This window comes from Lipophrys pholis (genome assembly GCF_963383615.2).
Source record: "Lipophrys pholis genome assembly, chromosome: 4".
Classification (NCBI taxonomy): Eukaryota; Metazoa; Chordata; class Actinopteri; order Blenniiformes; family Blenniidae; genus Lipophrys; species Lipophrys pholis.
The window spans coordinates 17,193,617-17,217,105 of record NC_137637.1 but is presented as its reverse complement, the minus strand read 5'-3'; the positions used below and the strand labels follow the sequence as shown (position 1 = coordinate 17,217,105).

At 43.0% G+C, this 23,489-nt stretch overlaps 3 protein-coding genes across 3 annotated transcripts in view; all 3 read right to left on the bottom strand.

Moving 5' to 3' along the window:
• The window catches only part of pxna (paxillin a), a 31,868-nt gene extending 23,381 nt beyond the window's left edge, over window positions 1-8,487 (bottom strand). The window contains exon 1 of the mRNA XM_080461505.1: window positions 8,288-8,487. Coding sequence (XP_080317631.1) covers window positions 8,288-8,300 — 13 coding nt within the window. The 5' untranslated portion in view covers window positions 8,301-8,487. The remainder of the gene's footprint in view (window positions 1-8,287) is intronic.
• Window positions 8,488-12,381: 3,894 nt separating this feature from the next.
• On the bottom strand, window positions 12,382-17,276 carry myl2a (myosin, light chain 2a, regulatory, cardiac, slow). The gene is made up of 7 exons (XM_080462021.1): window positions 17,043-17,276; window positions 16,435-16,527; window positions 15,881-15,956; window positions 15,695-15,799; window positions 15,497-15,575; window positions 15,237-15,285; window positions 12,382-14,919 (listed from the first exon to the last, which is right to left on the bottom strand). The coding sequence occupies exons 1-7, from the start codon at window positions 17,043-17,045 to the stop codon at window positions 14,815-14,817; spliced, it is 510 nt and encodes a 169-aa protein (XP_080318147.1). The 5' UTR covers window positions 17,046-17,276; the 3' UTR covers window positions 12,382-14,814.
• A 3,719-nt stretch (window positions 17,277-20,995) lies between these two features.
• Window positions 20,996-23,489, bottom strand: part of cita (citron rho-interacting serine/threonine kinase a) — a 36,334-nt gene continuing 33,840 nt past the window's right edge. The window contains exons 47-48 of the mRNA XM_080462236.1: window positions 22,926-23,313; window positions 20,996-22,013 (exon numbers count right to left, since the gene is read on the bottom strand). Of these exons, the coding sequence (XP_080318362.1) occupies window positions 21,990-22,013; window positions 22,926-23,313 (412 nt within the window). The 3' untranslated portion in view covers window positions 20,996-21,989. The remainder of the gene's footprint in view (window positions 22,014-22,925; window positions 23,314-23,489) is intronic.

The window sequence follows — 23,489 nt, the reverse complement described above, 5'->3', positions numbered from 1 at the left end:
GAACAACACAGATCTCCAGTCCAGGCCACCAGGTAGGCATTTTTGGTTGAAAGTTGGCCTTTTCAATGAGTTTCACATTATACAATATTGCTAATGTCTGTTGGGATCCGCACACAATAAAACTAACTTTTGTCATGCCAGTGAGGTGTTATTATTTTGAAATACCTGGTAAGTCTTTGTAAATAGTCTGTAACTGTCTGACCAGTTCTGCTTTGCACAGAAGAAGCTTATTTTATCACTTTAAGTTGTCTTGTCATAAATTCTTAAAACAAGTTTTACTGCACTTACTTATATTTTATTTACTTTCACAATTGTGAAATATCCTCGTGGGACAAGGCATTTCCCTGACCCACAATTCATTTCTGCTGCTGTTCTCTCTCCCTGAAGCTCTCTGGCAAACACCCACCTTCTCACATGGTGAGATCTTGGCCCATTCCCATCGTCCCACCGAGTGTCACAAAGATCGAGACGGTCATTTTTCAGAAATGTAGCTGAAAAATACACGAGATAAACCAAGCACACAATCCTGTGTAAATTGCAGCAATGCTACAAGAAGTACACTTTCAATTCTGATGTAGTAGTTTTTCATAAATTGAACACATTAGCCAGGGTGCGGGAGAGGAAAAATAAAAAGGTTAAATGCCATGAAATTACATGTACAGTGTACCGATTCCCGAAAATATGTTTGCTGGTTAAGTCAGTGTGCAAATACAAGGGTTGGTGTTTACTTCCCATGTCACTTCTTCTCTGGAAGAAATAAATGAGGACAGATTACGAAACTGGCCCCGAGCAGTTGACAGAAGGACAGTTTAATTTTGAGGAAGGCGGCTTGGAAACTGAAACAAAAAGGCACATCTCAGTGTCAGGACGGCACAAAAATGCATATGTGGTGGTATTTTAATGTGAGTTTCCCGTATATCACATCTTTGACAGTATTATGACTGAAATATAACCCCAGTACTGTGATGCATTTTGTGTTACCAGATCAATGCCAATAGACAACCCTGAGGCTAAAAACGGTCATGTTGTTTATAGCTGATGAAATACTGCAGACATACCAATACAATTAGCAAATTGACTTCTTTACTGGCTCTCTGAGGATCAACTACTTCACTGAGACGCTACACACTAATATCAACATCAACAGCTACTATAATAATTGCTGATGCTGTATGAGATTTATTACCGCGATTCAAAACTGAAATTGTCCATTTACAGACTGAAAGTGCGATTTGATAAAGTTTGGATGCTCAATATTTGTGTGTCTTGTTGTAGTCGTATCCCCAACAAAGTGACATAAAAGAGACGGTCGGCTGGACAGGCAGGTGAATAGATGGATAGGGCAAAGGGAATCATTTAAACTTCTCCTAATCAGCTCTGTCTGGTCGTGTCTGGGTTGAAGTAGGTCACAGCAGCAGATACAAGCAGCTCTTTGTCTCCCTCCAGCACTACAAGGACGGAGGGAAGATGATAGAGAGGAGGGTAAGCGAGGCCTGCAGGGCTGGCCAAATCATCTCACTGAGAAACAATCAGCGTCGTCCGGGTGCCAGAACCAGCATGTGTGTGTGCGCGTGTAACCTCTTGTTAAGCCGACACCCTCGTAAACCTGTGGCGCAGTAATCCCACCATCAATGGAGTCATTAACTCAATTGGGATCTAGATCGGGTTTTCCTCAATGATCTTCTTTAAACAAGCCAGATGCTGATTGTATACGCAGCCAAAGCTTGAGCAATTTGATACACACACCACAGACAAACACACACACGCACGCACACACCTCATTCAACTTCCCTATTCATCTAAGGCTTGCATTGTGGCAGCTTTATATCTCAAATAGGGCAGTAGCAACAGACTGACTATTTAAACCTGAGCCAAGGCCTGAGGAAACCTGCTGGGCACACACTCATTTTTCTAATAAAACAGCCATGTCTTATCTAAGCTTGCAGCCACACCAACCAAGCAACCTCTTAGACAAATGACATTTTGGAGCCAATTAGTAGTAAGCCTGAAAAACCACGCTGAAGCAAGGTCATCTGACATTGCGAGAGCTGCATCGTGATTCATTTCACTGAAGCAGTAGACCACTATTTTAGCTGCAGTCAAAGCAGCTGAGAAATTCGGTGGTTCCTCTTTGCACGACCAATCACATTCTGCCATTACTGGGACGCCATTATTGCCAATGCGCGGCTGTTATACGGGCCGTTTTTCCAGCTTGCATCAAAGGATCACCGTCATCGCATCAACTGAGCTGTCAGTCAGTGACAGACTGGCGGGGATGAGAATCTCACAACAAAGCCAGCAAGGAGCACAGCTCATCAGAGCGCGCAGCGGGCTCACAGCTTCAAGCATTAACGCCCACAGTAGAAAAACGTCTAATACACAGTGCAAAATGTGTTACTACTGCATCCTCCTATTTTCTACCATTTATAGTTTCTCAATAATGTAAAGTTAATGAAGAGCTGCGGTTGCTCTGAAATCGGCAAAAAAAAAAAAATAAATGTCCATGGAGGAAGTCAACTAAACAGGATAGGATGAGGCATGTCCACAAGTTATTGTGACTAATACAATGTCTGTAATGTAGCAGCAAAAGAAACTTTCCAACTGCCACTACAACAGAGATGAGGCTCAGGGCTCTCCCTGTCAGGAGCCATTTGTCTCGCCGGATGAGAAGCTGCACAATAACAAGGACTCTGTGAGTTCAGCTGACAAAATCCTGCAAAGGTGGACGCGACTGGCGCGGGCAGTAACCGCGCCGTCGGACTAAAGCTGCAGCCGCACACAGATTTCTGCTCACAACCCCAGGAGCTGAAATATGTTGCATGGCTGGAGGGGCTTTTCCCCACACAAACCCTGCTTCTTAACAAACCCACAGCTCCAGTGTTGAACCCCGCGGGCCGCTGTTACGGTGCGCTGGACCCATGAGGGATGACATGACGGTTGGCTGAGTGTCGGAGGAGCTCATGCTGCTTCGTCAGCTCCCCCGTTCTAAGCTGTCCTTCCTCACCAGCAATTTACCATCACTAGTGTGGTTAGGTTTTGTGTGTGTGTGTGTGTGTGTGTGTGTGTGTGTGTGTGTGTGTGCGTGCGCCGTATGTTTCAAAGCCCTGCAGCATTTTGATTTTAAAGTCAAACAGATGGACAGACCCAAGGGGGAGATGTAGGGGATTCTCTGAAGCCTTCAGTTGCAGTATTGTGTGTGTGATTTTCGTGCATGTGTCAAGCACAAGACACTCATCGTCCAGCGTGGGCCGATGCATCCGGAAGAGGCTCACTGCTCATAGCTGGGGTTTTTTTACGGGTGTCATGAAGAGGAAGTTAACTGGAGGTTTTTTTTTTTTTAAGTCAAAGGAAACTTTGAAGCCTGGACTGGCTTCACACTTAAAAGGAGAGATTTTGTACGGAACTTCAAAGAAGGTGGGCAGCCATAACTGAAGCAACAACACAGATAAAAGCTAGTTTCTCCTTTAAAGGTATAATCTATCCACTACTTCTTACACTAAAAAAATCAGGATGTCTTTATAGTTCCTCTGGTTGAATACCTAAGTCTCCAGTTTCAAGGTTTCTGATTGTAATGACACACCTTTACAAAACAGAACTTTGGAGTTTCTTGAACTCTAAACCAACCTCATGTGTTGGGTTTGTCCACTGTTAAATTAGACTCTTGCTCACATTGAGATTAATAGGATGAAATTGGTTGAATACAAATAAAACAGTATGTGGAGCCGTTGTAAATGCAGACCTGGCTGTTGTAAAACTGTCAGTCTGCTTTGTAGAAGATGACGCTGCTCATCTTAGTCTGAGTACTGTTGTTTACACCGTCATCCCTTCAAAACCACAGCGTATCCGTCTTCTAATCACTACTTCCAAGAGGAAAAGCTCAACCATCTAAAATCCTTTGAATTAATTCACTGTACTGACAAAACATCCCTGTACTGTCAAGGTATATCACATGTTCTATGTACCGCAACGTCAAACACAGACATACAAAACACAAGCTCTGTGGTAAACTGTACTTCAACCATTGGAATAAACACTTGGCTGAAACGCAATTAAAAAAAACAAAAAAAAAACTTGCACTAACGCCCCTCCATTCTTATTTATAGACATTAATTTATATACTGTGTTTAACAGTGGAGCGTGCAGTCGGCTTACTTAGAGCAGAAACACAGATAAATTGTCTTGCTTTGCCCAAGACCTTTGAAGTGCATTGATCCACATAGAACCACATGTGTATGTAAAGTATGTATGAGAGTGAGGGTAAATTATTCCTTTAAGGCATCTATGAAAGAACAAAGGAAATGGTATTATGTCATGCAATTTGTGTGTGTAAATGTATTAGTTTCATTCCCAGCCCGATTACAACAAATGGAACAGTTGGGTTTTTCTCTGTAAAAGTGCCTTGAAATGACTGTGTCCTATTTGGCACAATAAAAATGTAATTAAATTCCTCACATAAATACATTTAACAAGCTTTAAAAGAGAAACAATTTCTGTAAAAAAAAAAAAAAAAGAAGTGAGGAGCGAGGAGGGGAAAGGCCATTACCGACACTCTTCCTGACAAGAGTGAATCAACAGCGTTCAGGTGTAAACCACTTTTGTTTGTCACCGTCGAACAAATATTAAAACAACAAATGTTCACGTGAGAGCCATTTGACGTTTCCTTCGGTCCACAAACAATGAGCCAACCTAAATTTAGAGTCCGTGGAGAATCTAGGCTACATCAGATCCCATTTGGACTTGGTGAAGAACTCATGTGCCCACGCCCACTCGCTGAATGACATTTCCAACACTGCAGCTGCTGCGCTGACACGGGCTCTGGGGAATTACTTCACGTCAAATGAAGGCACTGAAGTGACAGTGAAACACATCAGCCAGGGAGATGCGGAGGGGGTTACTGCATTTGCAGATGTAAACGACACATACGGAGGGATTTAAAGTCGGTGAAAGCCAAGTTAACGTTGCAGGCTCGTTGACATTCGCGTCTCGTCGGGTGGAGAGCCTCGGAGCAGCGAAGCAGGAAGCGATGGTTGGCGGCACTGATAGCTGAGGAGGGAAGGTCAATCAAAGTTTGCCTGAGACCACGCCAAAACAACTAAACTTGCAAACACTGCAAAAAAAAAAAAAACCCAAGCCAAACAATGAATAAATCACTGGAGTGAAAAAAAAAGAAAAAGAAAGACAGAGACCGTTTGTGCAGAAAGCAGATAATTGCTTACGATCAAGCTTTCCAATCTGCCTTGATCCAAATCTTCCTAAAAGCTAATCTTCTCTCCTGCAAACTTAGCCGGCCTGACACTGCCAATAGATTGCAGCCTGCAGTTTTCTGTGTGGCTCACCACAGGAATGGAGGGGAGTGGGGAGAGAGAGGGAGAGAGAGGGAGAGAGAGGGAGAGAGAGAGGGTGGGGCAGTGCAGTGTTTAAGGAGGACAAATTTTGGCCGAGGCCCAATCGCTGCATGTGGGCCTGATCCACTCCGACACCCTGAGCCCAGATCAGCGCAGCGCCGCTCGCCCGGCCCGCGTTGAAGGAAGCGCGGTGATATAACCCAACTCAAGTGTGCACGACATGTAGCAATAGCAGGAGGAAATGCTTTTAGGGGATGAAAGCAGAGCGGCAAGTCGGAACCACTGCTTTGGTATGAAAGGTGGAGGGGTTGATATGAGGGAACTGGAGGAAAGTGGCGAGGAGGGGGAAAAATAAAAAGGTGTGGAAATGGAGAAAAGAGAGATGTCTGCTGGTTGGCGACAGGATTGTAGGTGCTGCTGGCTCAGCTCTGGAGAAGAAGGACTCTCCTCTGCTAAAAATACACACAGGTTTGGCTGTCCTCTCTGGGTCAGAGATAAATGGATCCTCACTTCAACTCAGCCTGGCGGCGGTGTGTCTTCTCATCCCCGCCACAGCATCGGAACCATTTAAAAAAATTCAGCAAATCCAATTTTCATAAGCAGGTGGAGGCAAAAAAATAAATTAAAAAAAATCCTGCTGAGAGTCTCCTGCCAGGACTTCACAATGACGAAGGAGGGGAACATCGGGCGTGTGCACTTTTCACTGCATTCGTCTGCTACTTTTTTTATGTCTCAGCTAAAATGATGACAGAATTTACAGCCCTGTGACATGGTAATTACACTGGGTTGTGTAACACTTTTTTTTTTTAAGCAGCTACTTTAAGGAAAGCCCTCACCCTCGTAAGCTGAGAAGGTATCCATAAATATTGACTGGATATAGAGTGACCGATATTCTCCTTTCACTCCTGGGGTGCCGAAGTGAGAATTGGGTTTTGGCCCGAAATGGTGACACATCTCGTTGTCCCTTTAGAACAGATAGAGAGCACATGAGAAAACACTTCCTCAACAGCTTTTTTTTTTTTTTTTTAAATGCTTCCTGAAAACAGAGCCTGCATGCAGATTCCCTCACGACGACCGACTCTGATAGCGCGTCCACCTGCAGCTCCCAGCCGGCGGCGGTACTTTTTGGAAGGCTTGTGGAAGACGTTTATCATCTCTGACTTCACGAAAGCATACTTGTGTGTTTTTTTAGCATCCGATGAACCCGACTCCTTCGATGCATTTCACGAATGTCCTGCTAAACTTAACCTTACGGTCACCGGGGTGTGGGGGTGGGGGTGGGGGGGTGGGGATACCACAGAAAAACTCTAAACCTGGCAGCACGGTGCACCCTGCAAACCTCCCAATTCACTACATCTCTGCGACACCAGTTATTTATTCAAATGACTCCACACGTCTAAATTTAACTTCTGAAATATTAAGTTAAGGTATGCAGTCGTCTGCAGTAGGTGGAGCTGCGAAGGGGACAGACATGTTGCTCCTGTGTGGTCCTATACACTGAATATTTTGTGTGCACCTTCACTGTGTCTCTGTCCAGTCACGAGATAATTGTTGACATGTTGTGTAATCAGTTTATTAATCTATCCTGTCTTTGCTGGCAAGACATTCAAACCAAACCGTCCCGATTTGGATTAAGTACATTGTCTGAATATAGTCATAACCACAACATGTATGAATTAACTGAGAAGAGTATGTCGCCTGCTGGTTACCAGAGGTGATTTTAACCAATAAAGTCAGGCTCCAAAAGCATTGTGTGCAAAACAACAACAAATTGTCATAAATCTATGAGAAAGGGGGAGAGAGAAAGAGATGAACAGAAAAACCCTAACCCTAACCCTAACCCGAAACAAAGATGAGAATGACACAAAAAGAAGATGCATGACAACTACAGGGACACATGAATCACACAGGATATAAAACAACCACAACTGATAAGAGGAAATGCAAAGGAAATACAGAATATCAACAAAAAGATGTGTGGAGAAGGTCTTAAAAACAAACACAACAAAGACGAGCCACTCTAATCACTACTGAGGCAAAGTCAGTGCAAAGAGGTGCATCATGAGCGCCAACTGAAGTGAATCAACTCCAGTGAGACTCAATGAAATCACAAAGAGCCACCGACAACAAGCCACTGAGACCAAACAGACACAAAAGAAGATAGGAAAGTCTCTCTGTGTCACTTTATGAAAAACTATAAGCTCTTCGATTAAAGCGCTCATGGCCCCGTTATCTCACGAGCAGCTCATAAGTGTGACAGAGACAATCTGATGAACCAGGACACTGTGTCTGTCCTGCCGGGCTCCACAGAGCCTGTCAGCCATCACACAACACACCCTGCGGCTTCACATTTTTCACTGTCACACAGTGCACCATAATTCACACAGTTAACCATCTCCTGTGCAGGATGCATGTGCTGCTGCATGCAGGTAGTCCACACACACACACACACACACACACACACACACACACACACACACACACACACACACACACACACACACACACACACACACACACACACACACACACACACACACACACACACACACACACACACACACACACACTTTAAGACTGATTGCCTCCATCAGAAGCTTTTCCTGTTGTTGTCCCACCTGCAGCAGAGCCATTTATGTCAGATGTCAACAGACCTGTTTTTTTTGTTGTTGTTGTTGTTGTTTTTTTAAGAGCAATGGGCTTTAAAAAGTTAATGGATCTTTTCTGAGGTCCGTCATGCCTGATGGTGCAGATTGTTGGAACACCGTGGCCGCAGCGTCACACTCAGGTTTTTCTCCACCTTCCAAACACGGAGGCGGACTAAAAACACTGGGAACCTTTGAAAAGTCTGGGGGTTTTGGCTGCGTACGCCTGCAACACGTATTTGAAGCATTGTGGGTATTTACGCGAACAGCACGCGCCGTGGCACACGCGGAACTCACCTAAATCATCCATGGTGGCCGGAAATGGTTCCAGTGGTGAGAACCGGACCGGGGGTCCCTCTCTGGTGGTCGCGGCGGGGCTGGGGACGCTGCGGACTGGGCTCCTCGGCGCCGAGGCTCCGCTCGCTGAAGGCAGGGGAAGTTTTCAAGTCCGCCCCGCTGCTGCTCGACGACTCTCCGACACACACTCGCTGAGGAGAAAAAAAAAAAAAAAAAAGCGCACATACCCAGCTGCCCCCACGGGAGTTTCCGACAGTCCACATCCAGCCCCCCTGCCAACCCACCAGCCTCAGCGCGCAGGGACCAGCGCCCCCCGGCGGCGGAGAGCGGCACTGACCGAGGACGCGCCACAAGCAGAATACGTCAGGAAGATGTGAACTGTTTGTTTTTACGCCTTGAAACAATCCCACACTTATACTGGTCTTGTGAATTTGCACATAAACTATGGAAGACCATTCACTCATCTGTCGTTGTAATTTTCCCAATTTTTTCTTTATACCACAGAAATGTCATTTTCGGATATTTCCACTATAAGAAGGACATTCAAGCTTTCTTTCTCGTAAATCAAATTTTATTTGTTGTCAAATTCCATAGTTGTAAGTGTAAATCCTCAAAACAAAAACCTCTTTTTTTTTTTTGAAGGTGGGGGTGTCTGAATCAGAAATAGAGCGAAATCGCAACTCCATCTCATACACAAAAGAAAAAAGCTCTGAAAATGATTAATGTCTGTACGATGTGAAAAGTTTCTACTACGTTTTCTTTATTGTGCTTAAAAAATTATCTTCCACGTATTTAAAACATATGTATGTTTATCCCTTTTTCTATCATTTGCTCTCTCAATGGTAAATATTTATTTCTCTTTGTATTGCACTTTTTAAGTCTAATGTTTATGGTACGTTTGTATTGTTACTTTCAAAGACGTTGATACATCAGGAGGACGTCTTCTCCCACATTCATTTCTGAGCAATTCATGATGAAAAGGAATAATTGTGAAAAATCTAAACGAAGTTTTTCATGTACAGTATGTTCATCCATCCATCCATCCATCCATCAACCACTTGATCCCGTTCAGGGCGCTGGTGCAAATCCTGGCTAATTATGGGCGAGGGCAGGACACACGCTGGACAGGCCACCGGTCTATCACAGGTCAAACACAGATCCAAATACTCACACACACTCACATTTTACAACTATGGGTCATTTTAAAGTTGACCTCAATCCATCTTCTTTACCATTTCACTGCTTTTCTGAGGCCAATCCGAGCTCATAACAGACAAAGGCAGATTTCCAGTCAGTCACAAACACTCACATTCACACATTTGGGACCACCTATTAACCTCAAGCACGTGATTTTTGGATTGTGGGGAGAAAGCGGTGGACCCTGGAAGAACATGCAGATTTCACACAGAAGGGCTACGCCACCATGAAGCCCATAGTTGTTCGTTTTCCTTTCGTAATGTGCCTTTTGCTGGATTACCTATAGACAGCATCGGGTGCTGTATTAGAGTACCAGGCAAAAGCGTACAATGATTTTATACATTTTTCTAGAAGGGATGAAATAAACCGTCCCACCCCACTATCACTGAGCTTCACTCACTTGCTATGTGTGTATGAGCACATAGAAAACAAAGCTTGTATTGGTGATGTACTGCCGATGAATATTGAGTTTATATTATGAGGCTCTTCACGATCTGACCTGCTGTGAACTCAGTGGTTTGAAGTAAATTGAGCACCAGGAGATCCTCAGATTCTCATCGTTCAGGAAGAAGCAAGTGTGCTGATGAATCAAATGAACTCTTCAAGGAGAAGACCTGCTTGAAAATTCATCATCATGTGGAAATAATATCAAAAATCTTCATAAGAAATCTGGTCTAAGTTGGCCCACTTCCTGTGAATTCCCTCAAGTATCTCAAAGTCAAAGATAAGAAAATCGAGGTAGAAATTTACAAACGGGACAGGAAATGTGACAGACGCTGCTTTCATGGACAATAGGACAGGTTGAGTGGTTAGAATGATTCATACAGATCCTGAGGGGAACATGGAGGAAAATGATGGACTTGAATGGGATGTTTAAAATCTGCCTCATCCTACAGAACCGTGTCAGCTCAGACAGTTTGCTTATGCTGGCTCCATATTCTGAGCATTTTCAGTAAACATTAATAAACTAATCCAAAATACCTTTAGGAATATATTAAAAGCTTCATGTATCATGAAAACTTTCAACAAAGGGAATCTGCTTTCACTGAAAACCGATAGTTCTGTTTCACTGACACCTAATCAACAAATTTAACTAAGTTTGACTTTATAGCAGTTCAAAATAATTATAAGATGAACTACAAACAGAAAAAAATACTTTGCTCATAAACCCTCATAAATTGTTTTTGAAGTAATAACATCTTAAAATAGAAGATCTTCATGAAGACAAATATTCCTCTGACATCAATGAACGACAGTTCAAGGATTAAACTTCAACTATTTACCACACGGCTCAAGAATAGACGCAATCTGCACAAAATGACAGCGATTAATGAAAAGAAATCTTCAGGTTATCTCTGGTGGATCATACAGACTAAATGCTGTTTTGGCAGTGCATTAAATATCCATATAAACCTCAAAGGAAGGGAGTTAATTGCCTCCCTCAGCATACTGTAATGTGCCTCCATAGATAAATAATTGTGGTAATATTCCTGTAAGTGTAAGATGTTTATCAGAGAGATGATTCCTGGAGCTGATTTTATTTGTAATTAAAGTTGTCTATTTTAGATATTATCTTATTTGCGTAGCATTTTATGTGTATTATATTTTCTTTCAGGACAAGTTGGATAGTTCTTCTTCTTCTTCTTCTTCTTCTTCTTCTTCTTCTTCTTCTTCTTCTTATTATTATTATTATTATTATTATCATTATTATTATTATTATTTATTTATTTATCTTTCTTTTTTTTTTTAGCGCTCTTCCTCAGTTGGCCACTAGAGGGCGTCCGTGCACAAACTTTCACAGGCAGATTATGAAGTCAGTTTTGGCAGTTTGACTTGATATTTGCTATAGTTTATGGGATGATAATTTTTATTATTTACTAACCAAATCTTGCTAAAGGATCATAGATTGATTGATTTCAAGGCTCATAGTCAGTACGGATCTGCTCCAGCCCATTGTGATAATGAACTGGATGAAGTGCTGCAAAAGATGAATGGATGGATAATGTTTTCAGATGTCATTATATTTAGTTTTCATACATTTCGGTCTAAAACTGAGAAGTGTTGATGCCTGAAATACAACAGAATGACAAAGAAAATTCCTCATTTCACACAAGATTCCCATTTTCACTCTACCTGCAGGTGGATCAGTTCCAGTCAGAAACCACCACAGTTGTGTTATAATCAGCTCTTCGTGCACTGTGTCCTAAGTTCTTATCCCCATCATATTTGCCGCTTTGCATTGAAAAAAAGCACAGATGAAATGACTTACTGCAGAGGGATGTATTTAAAAAAATATCTTGCACTGACACGTTGATAAAAACTTGATTGTATGTGAAAAAAAAAAAAACTTGTGCTCTGAGTCATGAGCAGACAGGACGTGTCCAATGTTCAGTGGTATCGGTCTGTTTGTCACATTTAAAAAAATAGTGCTACAAAAAAGTGTTTTTATTGATATTGTCTGAAAACATTGTGCATCTGCTCAATTTGTTCATAATCTGGCCCTGGGAGTATTTTTTATTTATTTATTTGCCAAACTTGGATATTTTTTCACAAACTGTCACTGTCACACTGGACGCTATATAGACATGTCTCATCATAGAATTCTGACAGAAAGACCAAAATAGATCCTCCATCCACTGGTTTATGATGTGATATTTCACATACGATGTTGACGTTGCTTTAATTGATTCAGACTTCTGACATGATTACTGTTAGCAGACTGTGAACTGTTAGTGACGGAATTATCACCTAGTTTTTAACTGGGCCAGTATTCTTACGCTCCCGGCCATAATGAGAGCATGTTGCTCATTAATGTTCTGCACAACTGCAAGCACATGCCTTTGGATTATGGGAACAGGCAGGGAAACGTGTAGGAAACACATATAAGACTTTGCTTTGGAGTCAAACCCAGATTTATTTGTGATATATATATATTCTATTTATAAAGAGAATGTGAAACTTTTATTCCTTTAAGTGAGGTCTGTCTACATTATCTTTCTCTTCCCGTCACAGTGTGTTAAAGCATATTTCAGTTCAGAGAAGTCTGGATCAGTCAAAGCCGGCCCTCGGGGGCCTTTTAGACAAGATAATGTACGAGTCTGTCATTGTCTCAGCTTCCCTTTTATGGGCTGGTCTTGTAATGATGTCTAAAATCGAATGAAATCTAATGAAGAATAAAAAGGCCTCCTGCAAAAGGCTGATGGTAAACAAGCACACTATGGCTGAGAACGTACAGAGCAGACTTTAACAATGTTTACGTTAAGGCGTGGGGGCTGGGTTATTTGTGTCTCACAGCAAGAAAAAAACACCGTTTTGATCCCAGAGTCTTTCCCTGTGGAGTTTGCATGTTTCTCTGGTGCCTGGTTGGCGTTTCTCTCCACTAAAGACATTCTTGGTAGGTTAATTAGTGACTCTGAATTGCGGTAACTTGATTCTTTGGCTTTCCAATCTGTGAATATGAACTGCGCCTTTCACCTCTTGCATTGTGGGACTGCCTCCAGCTCCCAGTAGAGTAAATGGGATAAAATCGGTTTAGAAGGAAGGTGGATGGAAAATACCTGTTGAAACATGGAGGCTGATTAAACAGAGCACATACAGTATGTTTTTTACTATTCATCTTCACTGTGTCCTATCAACCTGTCTTTCCTTAACAATCCCTGTATGATCGTACTGTAATTCTTTTGAATGTATACTTCTGAAACAGTCCGTTACGTCTGAGGTGTGAACAAAAACACCAAAGCTGCATTCAAATGTTCTGTCTTATTCTGTCCACGAATGGGTCAAGAAATGATTCAGTTATAAAAGTAAGGGGTTGAAAGTAAGTAATTTCTCATAAAAACTAGTTTGCAAGCAACTGTTAAACAAAACAGTGGGGAAACACTGACATTAGGCTTCACAGGTCTCGTCAGTTGTGAGTTTAGGTTCAATTTGTGTTTTTTCTCATGCAAAAAGTCAGAGACTGTGACTCAGAGCTGGACAGTGTACAGCTTGTGGGACACATGAGCCCTCTGACTGTCCCTGATCAAATCAGATATACATGATGCATGCAATTCACATAGTTAATTTTTTTATTCTTAAAGAGGCAGTGTTATTTTTCACCTTCATCCTTGTTGGCATGAAGAAAAAGACTTGCAGTTTGAATCAACATCACAAGACAGGAGACATATTGATATTGTGAAGAACTTCGTGAGGTCTCTGGCTCAGCCCTCCACAGTTGTTATAGTTGTCATGTGGCTCTTGTGTCCACCTTTGATTGTTCCTGTACTATTGCAGCTATTCCCTGATGTTCTCTGAAGCATAGGAAGAACAGCCAGTGTGTCCAAGCTTGAATCCTTCGGTCTTTTCTACGAAATGGTTAAAGCAGGACACACGATATGACCTCTCATCCCGACGTTGATCCCAACAGTCATCCCTCACCACTCCCTGTGTATCCCGTCTCCATCGCAGGAGACAGCACTTCAGCTAAATGAACCAGGGATTTCCACCCGGCCCCCACATCACTCCACCGCGCTCTGGCAGGGGGAGTCGGTGAGGGTGACGGGGATCACTGGGTGGCATCCTTTTGTGAGCCACCCACCCAAACCCAGTGGTATTGTGTTACCCGTCTCTCATCAGCCCAGCACTAAAATAACAACGGGGCTTTGTCTGGCTAAAGCCCTCTGTTTCAGTAGCCAAACATTTTCATGCACTCGCATGGGCTATTTTGTGCACTCACACTGCAAACACTGGTGCACGCTTTGTTTGTTTGAGCTCCAGGGGATTTCAGAGGAACATTAACCGCGCAACCATTATTCTCAGGCGCAGACGCTCGCTACCTAACATGGTGTTTGAGGAAGATCTGGATGAGGCATCTGTTCAAGCGGTGATCCTGCGATCATACAAACATATGTGATCCCTAATCTGGTGAGTACAGGCCCCTCATTGGCTTTCCTCAAGGAGAACATTTTGAAAAGTGAAAAGAAAAAGCAGGCCCGCAGTTGTCTTTAAAAATCTTTATTTGACTGACTCGCATGAACCGAACAAGCAGATATGACAACAAAAAAAAGGGGCACGTTTTGATTTTCACTGTACAAAAGGATGAGGACAAATAACTTGATTAGTCTCGCTTGAGAAAATGCTGAAGGCAAAGCAGAAGGCGAGTAAGACAGCTCACAATGCGGACGTTGTCCAGACCGGGATCAGTCGGGATCCTCCTGTGCTGACTGAGCAATGCACAGGCACTGAGCAGCCAGCACAGAAGTCGAGTACACAGTCCGCTTCTCCATCAGAGGCAGTGGGTGTTGTGAACGGCTAAAGACACAGGCTTTGCTTTTGATGGAGACGTTGACGTGTCACTCCTGGTCCTTTTCCTCGCCGTGAGTGATGATGTGAACCAGGTTCTTGTAATCCAGGTTTCCTGCCACATCGGGGGGGAAAGCAGCAAACATCTGCTCCATCTGAGCAACACAAAAAAGGCAAACATTACCATCAGTTTCATCAGATGCACCCCCCCCCCCCTAAAAAACAACACAGAACTCAGCATGCACGGAAGAGTGTGATGACGAGGATGATGATGATGATGATTCAGATCTGTCTTTTTTTGAATGAAAATGTGTGTGGTTCAGAAGCAGGTGCTCATCATGATGACGTTCAATTGTGTATCTTTTTTGGACTCAGACACACACACACCACACACACACACACACACACCACACAAAGCTATAATGATGGTAATTAGAGTAGCACAGGAAAACAAAACAAAACCATGATGTACCTCTTCAGGGGAGAATCGGTCGGCTTGTGTTGTTAGCATCTGTGTCACACTGGAGAGAGGCGGGGGAAGAAAAAAAAAAAAACAGTGTGTGAAGATGAATTCTCTCCAGGAGGAAATTTGCAGTCATAATGGCTTCCACTCATGGTGGAGTTGTACTGGGATGAATGAATGAGTCATAAATCGCAGGTGAAAGCTTATGTTGCGCTCAGATTTGCATATTGCAAATTGACGTGGCATAACAAGCGTGTGAAGTCACTTACTAATCCTTCCTCAGCACTCCTTTCCCCTCAGGGTCAAAGACTTTGAACGCGTTGAGTATGGTCTCTTCAGGATCAGCCCCTGGAGACAATGGAACAGACACTCACTGAGCCACGCTTGCAATAACACTCCAGCGACATGATTTAGATGTGGTTTTTTTCAACGATTAAGTCGGCGCCGTCGGCTGGTGCGCTCCTCACCTTTCAGCTTCTCGCCGAACATGGTGAGGAAGACGGTGAAGTTGATGGGACCGGCAGCCTCTTTGAGCATGTCATCGATCTCCTCTTGTTTCACATTCAGGCGTCCTGCAGCAACAGACATTCGGCGTGAGCTTGACGTCACACGCGGCATTCACAAACAACAGGAAGTTTGAGCTCCGCCCGCACCTAGAGCGGCAAAAGTGTCTCTCAGATCGTTCTTGTCGATGAAGCCGTCTCTGTTCTGGTCCATGATGGTGAAGGCCTGAGATCACAAGAGAAGGTCAAAGGTGATAATACCCCTATACCAATCATCCTCGTTTGTTTGTTTTTTTGCCCATTCATTTGTCTTTGTGTGTCATCTTTATAAATGAGCATTGTTAAGTATTTATAACATGCTCGCCCTACTGGGATTTAGCAGGCATCCAGGGCATGCCCAGCAGTTCTTCTGCAGCCTAATCACTGCTGACACAGTCTGGATGTCTGCGCTCCGCTGACCCTCATACCAACATACCGCCAGCGCTGCTGCAGCAGAGCCAGGGGACGCACAAGGAGACAGGTGGGCATTGTACATCGATGAACAATGGAACGGGAGAAGAAAGTGGAGACCTTTGTGGGTGACTCTTTACATCTTTAATCACGAATGTGATGGGCTAACATGTGTGCACTGTTTCCACACGCTGTTCATTGTCATTCTTGGAAAAAAAAACATAAACAGGTAAAATATAAATGCAGCTGCCGACCTCTTTGAATTCCTGGATCTGGGCCTGCTCAAACATGGAGAATACGTTGGAGTTGGCTCCCTCTGCTGTCCTCTTCTTGGCTTTCTTTGGGGCCTTTAAAACATTCAAAATAAGAAGAATTAAAATGAATGATCTGGCTTCCTGAGAGAAAAAAATCATCAGTAAAACATGAGCATGAGCTACATTTAGGTTACATGAAGAAGATCCAACTCCAAAAATTGTTGAAAATAAAAAACAACAAAAAAGCAAAGCATGTGGGATGCACATAGATATATCATTGCCATTTCTACACTAATAACATATAAACTTGAAAGTTTCAAGCATTTTTACAATCTTGAATTGATCATTTTGGTTTAATAAAAAGGGAAAACATACATATTATTATATTGTGAGATAATATATTTTAGATTTTCATGACTTACAAGCAAATCTTATAAAATAACAGCTTCATCTAATGAAAATAAATATGTAATCACAGAAGTAGCTTTCATTTTCTAAGCATGTCTTCCAAATGAGACTTAGCTCCCTTATCTATGTGGCACACGGGGAGCATCCCCACACCTGTCAGTGCATCATCAAGCAGCACACACACAAGCACCAGGACTTACCATGGCTGAGCAGCTGGGAGGTCAGACCAACAATGATGCCAGTGAACAATGGGGAGCTTGCGGGAGGCCTTTTGTAGCCCCCCACGCTCATCTCCACTGGATGATATTTATAAACTATGCCCTGTTTAGGAAGTGGCAGGTAAATGATGCTCCGTACAGCACATACAGTGCCACAGAGAACCTACACACCCCTCGGAGGGTCTCCCCCTTGTGTGGTTGTGACTGACATCAGACAAACAGAGTGGAATAACTGGTCTAGAATATCAAGAGCACACTGAAGGTTAAAGCTCTTAATCACCTAAAACCAGCCTCTGTCTGCAGACCATTGTCTTGCCTGACAATAGCGACGGTTTAAAGTGAGTGAAAGCGATGTGGCGAGACAATGGGAAGGAGCATGACATCTTTCTTTGCAAACATCACAGCTCCTGTGCTATTTTCAGTAAGAATTGAGCCAGACTTCCCCTCCTTACTGGGCTTGAACCTGCTGACATAACTCTCATGCATGTTCTGTAATGTTCTGTAGCCACAGCAGGTTATAAGTTGTCATGAAATGGAGAACTGGTGAACAGAATTGAAGACAGGATGAAAACAAAATGCAGCTTTCACTTTGAAATCTGGTAGGTCTTTATATGCAGACTGCAACTGTTGTTCAACTCATAGTTTGGCACTAAAAGTTATTCTCCAATTTCAATTCCTCACTGACAAGTCAGTGATAAACGTGTGGTTTAATATAACAAATCTTAAACTCCTCCTATCGACCAGATTTCTTCTGTCCTCCAGAAGCTTTTAGCCCCCGCTGCACACAATAGGGAGACAAACTGTGTTTATTAATGTAGAAAAGATGCAGTTTATGAGCTGAATAACAGAAAGCACACTATGACTGAAGGTTTTCTTTTTTAAATGAAGATTTTGAGAAATTAATTTGATTTCAGTTAAGTTTTGTTAAAATTTTTGAACAAGTCAGCATTGTTTTTAAAAGTCAAAGGCAAAGAGGAGGGTGACTGTTATCACATGCCTGCCCCCACCACAAATAAACAGCAGCATGTGACCGGTTCACATTTTAATGAAAGGCATTGTTTCTTATTATAGTCATGAATCATTCACAGGTTGTTCACATCTTAACAAACAAATAGAGCTTTTCAAAGTCAGATGAAGTCTTCTGAGACTATATTCCCAGTATTTTTACTCTTCCTTTTAACAGTGTCATGCTCAATTCAGCATTCAACGCAGCCATCGCAAAGCACTTATAGAGAAAACTCAAACAATCCCACATGAGTGAGCGGACTCAGAGGTGGAAGCTCTCTGTTGATCCAGTCTGGGTTAGACGACAGTAATGATGTGCAGAAAGTTAGTGAAATTTGTATGTGTGCCGGGAAATGACTGAAGCTCTCGCAGTTTAAACCTATAGCAGCTTAACTGAACAATGGTTCAGGGTGACCTGAGCCAGTCCTAACTATAAGCTTTATCAAACAGGAAAGTTCTGAAGCCTGATCCAGAGAATATCTTAGCCTCCTGACTGAAAATTGTGAACTATTTGTACACGAGAGGAGATTTCATTTCTTTGTGGCTGTGTGCACAATGCGCAGCATCTCAGGTTATATCCTGTGGAGATTAATTTCCCAGAAAATAATCTAAATCGTGTTCACAATTCATTATTAGTGATATTATTTACGCTTTCTGTGTAGATGCCTGAGGTCCATTTCAGAATCTGATAGCTCTTTTGTCTCAACACCCTGGGTATTATGAAGCGATTACACCTGGAAGCTTAAGTCCACCCACTCTCAGTTTAATCAACTCTTGACTTCGTGTTCTGATTTGTGGCTCACAAATGATTTCTGTCGTATTTAAAATGGCATGAGAGAACTTGAAAATCACCAGCTAATTGAGGGTATTTCCCTGACATGCCTGGGTTGCTACGGGCAGCTTTATTCACACTTCCTCACCCGACAGGCACGTATAAGTTCACCTGAGAGCACAGCATGCACAGCATGCACAGTACACAAGATATTTGACCTTTATACTCTGTAATTACACGTGTTTTTTCCCCCTAATTTGCTCCACTTCTACTGTAGTACACACAGTTATGAGAGAATAATCCATAAAATATGATTGAATGGCAAAAATGAACTTCTTGAATTCATTTTCAGATAAGAAGAGATCGACTGTGCAGGAAAACAAAGGAGCAGCATCAAGCATCTTCTGTACGCTGTACATGTGTCAGCATTAAAGCGCTTGTGAGACTAAGCCCAGGGATGTCAACAGCGGGAGGTGCGACATACTGAAGTGTCACAGTGCTGACACAGAACACGTCCTCACAATGTGCCGCACCTCTCTGGCCCATTAACACGTCCGTCCGCCTCCCATCGCCGGAGGCTCCCGGGTCAAGAAAAAGTGACAGTGTGAAAACGAGCGAAACGGGCCGGGGTCAAAAGGCGAGGCCACAGGTGTGCGATCTATATAAAGGGAGGGGGGGGGGGGGTTTAAAGCCTCGGTGCACGTGGGCCTCGAGCTGTCAAACACACAGCTGCGGATGAACGGAGGAGCAGGTGTCACCCCGCTGCATAGTGAGGACAAGGAGGTCAGAATTAGAGCAGTTTATTGTTACCGAGCCCATTGTCAAAAACTTTTTCTTCCTCAGCTCCTCTCAGAGCCGAGCGGCGGGCTACTTTGACCGGAATGGCAGGCTATTGTCACGTTGGCCGCGCGCTGGGATCAATCGCCTATAAATAGACCGCGCACTTCCAACACAATGGACGTGGACAAATGGCCCATTCGCTGGCCGTGTGGAAAAGTCCCGAGGAATCAGATAAAAATAAAATAAAAAATGAAGATGGCTTCAAATGTGAACGTTTTATCTTACAAGACCGCAATTTGTTGACAAAATTCAATAACTGAAAAGGCACACACACAAAAAAGGCAAACCAGAGGTGAAATACAATGGTTATAATATTTAATATTTTGTGACAAAATCTCTACAGGGAAGGCTAATTAAACATTTTGTTAGCAGACATCAATATCATATCCAGCGTTACAGCATCATGTTAAAGCAATTTGAACAGAATAGAAAAATAAAATCAAAGATGGACAACCCTTTTGTACAGAGTCCTGCGGAGATCAGTCCAAAAAGTGTGCAATCTGCAGCACTGGGTGCTTCGTGTTGAACGTCTCAGACCAAAAAATATGCTCCATTTTCTTTAAATACATTCAGGGAGAGGCTTTTTTTTTTTATATGTTTAAAAAGAGCCACAGTTGAAAGGGAGTTTAGATATTCTAATGTTGAGCTTCTTGTGGACGGACACCTCGGGCAAGTTAAAATGTGGCGTTTCTCATTCACTTACATTAAAAAAAAAAAAAACATTAAAACTTTGTATTTATATCCGTCAGATGGTGATATATGATAAAGTCACCTCGCCCAGGATGGATTTTAGCATGACAGGGACTTCAATATTGGAACTTGCTAAAAGTGCCTTCAGAGGAGAAATCGAGAAGTTTTTGTAATTACGGTCATGAATTCACTGTGCAGACAGTTAAAGGAGACATTATTTACGTGCTTCGTAGAAAAATTGTGGAGTAAAATTATAACCCAAATGAGGCAGAAGCAGAAGACAACACTCCGATTCATTTCAGATATACATATCCATGCCATTGACGAATCAGAGGAAAAACAAAGATTATATTCATCTTCACCTTGGGTTATATACAATATTTAAGGGACATTGTACAAAAAGAAATGCTTGAGTACGGTGCTGTAAGCTTCAAACATGATCATTTTTTCCCCCCCTCCTGTCATATAGTTAAGCACTGAGGTTTTGCCATTGACGGATGGAAGTGCATACACGAGTTTGATCCAGATACAATCACTCACTTGATAAAGGACATTTGGACATATTAAAAGAATACTCATCGGACATTCAAGAGGACACGATATCACTTTTTTTTTTTTTTTCTTCTTTAACAAAAATAGACATGGCTTATCCAGCCTTGAAATTCCTTCTCAATATATATAAAATTATGTCTCGTCTATTTACAGTCAGATAGCGTTCTGAGGGATTAGAAAGGTCCTGCTCCATTGCTGCTGGGGATCGTGGGTAGTGCAGTTTTAGTGTCAACCTACACGAGGGCAGACAGCCACCTGTTGTGTGTGTGTTTGTGGTTCTACAGGAGGGATTACATTGATTTCTATCTAATTGTTTTTTGTGCTGCAGCTGAGTCCGGCTGGAGTTCCTCTCACCAGACGACCGAGCTGAGAATGATTGTAATCAGCCGATGATGATTGTGTGTGTGGACACGTCAGCGCGGGGCTGGGGCTGAAAGTACCGGGACACGGACAAGAAGTGGCCTGCTACACATTTGCCCTGATCTGTAGCTACTGTGGAAGGAGGCGAGAGTGGGAAGGAACCAGCTGTGCTGATGTTTTACTGCGTTTTTAAAAAATATAAAATAAAATCCTTTTGTGAAAATACAGGCAAGACCTGCATGACAAAGCTGCTCCGGCTGTGCTTATCTATTGTTGTCACGATTGTTGTCGGGCCGACTTAAGCCAGCAAAACCCACCGGATCAAGCTTTAACTTGAGCTTAGATTTTCTTTGTAGAAGAAAAAGAATTACACCTAATTGCTAAACCCCACTCAGAGTAGAGGAAAAAAAGAAAGAAAAAAAAAAACCCTGCTCAAGTTGTTAATATGGCCTTTTGTTGACTTTTATTGAAAAAAAAATAATAACCTGATTCTAATGACATCTCTTTAGATCTCTGGGTCTTGTTCTTTGTTTCGGACAGCTACAGATGTTTTCCTGCTGTGGGATCTTTTTCACTTCATACATCAGGCAAGAACAGATGTGTGGCAGTGTTTCATCATGAGTCGGTGACATTCTCACTGGTTCGCTGCTCTTTTCTCTTCCCAAGCGCGACTCTGTGCGTCTGTGGTGGGCGTGCGGCCCTGCGGTTTCTCAAACAGACGACTGGTCCCACACCTGGAGGATGAAGACGACAAAACAAAGTCAACCTGACAACGTGGTTGAAGTGTTTGACATTGGTTGGATTAGGGATTTTCAAATGGTGGGCGAGTGAGCTGTGGGACTTCTTGTTTTTCATCATGAGGATAAATTTCAGATTAATAGTCCTTCACCGTAGTTACATGCATCACATTATTTTGTCATTTTGATTTGTGATTTTCTAGAATAAATCCTAAATAAAAGGGAACAAAATCCTTCGCGAGTGATGCCCTCGATGCCTAGATCGTCTGGATTGCTGTCCCTCCCTTGGAGCTCTCCGGCGCCCCCTAGAGAAGCCCTTCTCCACACTTTGAAATCGAAATGGTTGCATCAGATGTGGGAAACAATTTCTGGTTCAAGGAAATATTCAAATTTGAGTTCAATTGGGCTGAAGCAGTATAATAATAGCAGATGAAACTACAAATACTTCTCATAGTTTTGGTGCAAAAAAAATACAAAATCCGGATAATGTTCACATTGAATGCATGAGACATAAGTATTAAAAAAAAAAACCTTGAAGAATGACTTCAGTGGATTTTACAATGATTTCTGCAGAATGTATTTATTTTGCTAGCATCAAGGAAGCCACGGTTCACTGCTGAGACCCTGATCTCTCACTGCGACCGCTGCTGCCATCTGCAGTTCAGTTTTCACTCTTATTGAAACGGTCTGATACTAACGAGACATTTGGGGAACGCAGTTATTTTGAAAGATTATATATCATGTTAACAAGGTTTTGCGAGGTAGTCCCATGGACCAGATAAGGCTGGATTAAAGTAAAAAACTAGACCTTTCATGACGACACATGCAGTAACTACATTGATAGAATAACGTTGTGGATGCAAAGTCATTAAAAACATTCCACGTCGGATAGTGAAGTCACCGACACACCTTGTTAACGGGGTTAATGGGCGTGCGGCCAGAGCCAGTGTGAAGCCTTTGGCGCTCTTCGAATCGTCCGGGGGACCTTTCCCTACGGACATCCATCATCCGGCCAGGGGAGCGGTCCATGCGGGGGTCTGCCATGGCCCTGCCTGGGGAGCGCTCTAACCGGGGGTCGCCCATGGCCCTGCCAGGAGACCCGCCAATCCGGCTCTCCAGCATCCTTCCGGGAGACTTCTCTCTCTCCAGAGGGCGGCTGGGCGACTTGTCCCTCCTGAACTCTGTGCGGGCCTCGCGGTAGCGGTGCGGTGTGCCGGGATCACTGTGGACCATTGGGTTGGCCGCCAGCCTTTTAGAGATGTGCTCATTGTAGGAAGGAGGCCCTCGCTTGTTCGGGCTGTTGGGAAGAACCGAAGTGCAAAGACGCACACAGATCAAACAAAAGGTGTTTTCCGTCTGTGGTCATGGACTTGGATCAGGACTGTGGACACCAGGACGCTCGTTGGTTTGGCAAGATGATGGAGTTAAAGAGCCAACAAATAACCCATTCTTTCTTTAATGGGAAGGGGCCAA

What these genes read in the sequence shown, in the direction of transcription:
- myl2a (XM_080462021.1), bottom strand. An exon ending in GTTCGGCGAGAAGCTGAAAG is followed by an intron (nt 15,576 to 15,694) that starts GTGAGGAGCGCA and finishes CATTGTCTCCAG; the next exon opens with GGGCTGATCCTGAAGAGACC. An exon ending in GGAGTGCTGAGGAAGGATTA is followed by an intron (nt 15,286 to 15,496) that starts GTAAGTGACTTC and finishes GCCTCTCTCCAG; the next exon opens with TGTGACACAGATGCTAACAA.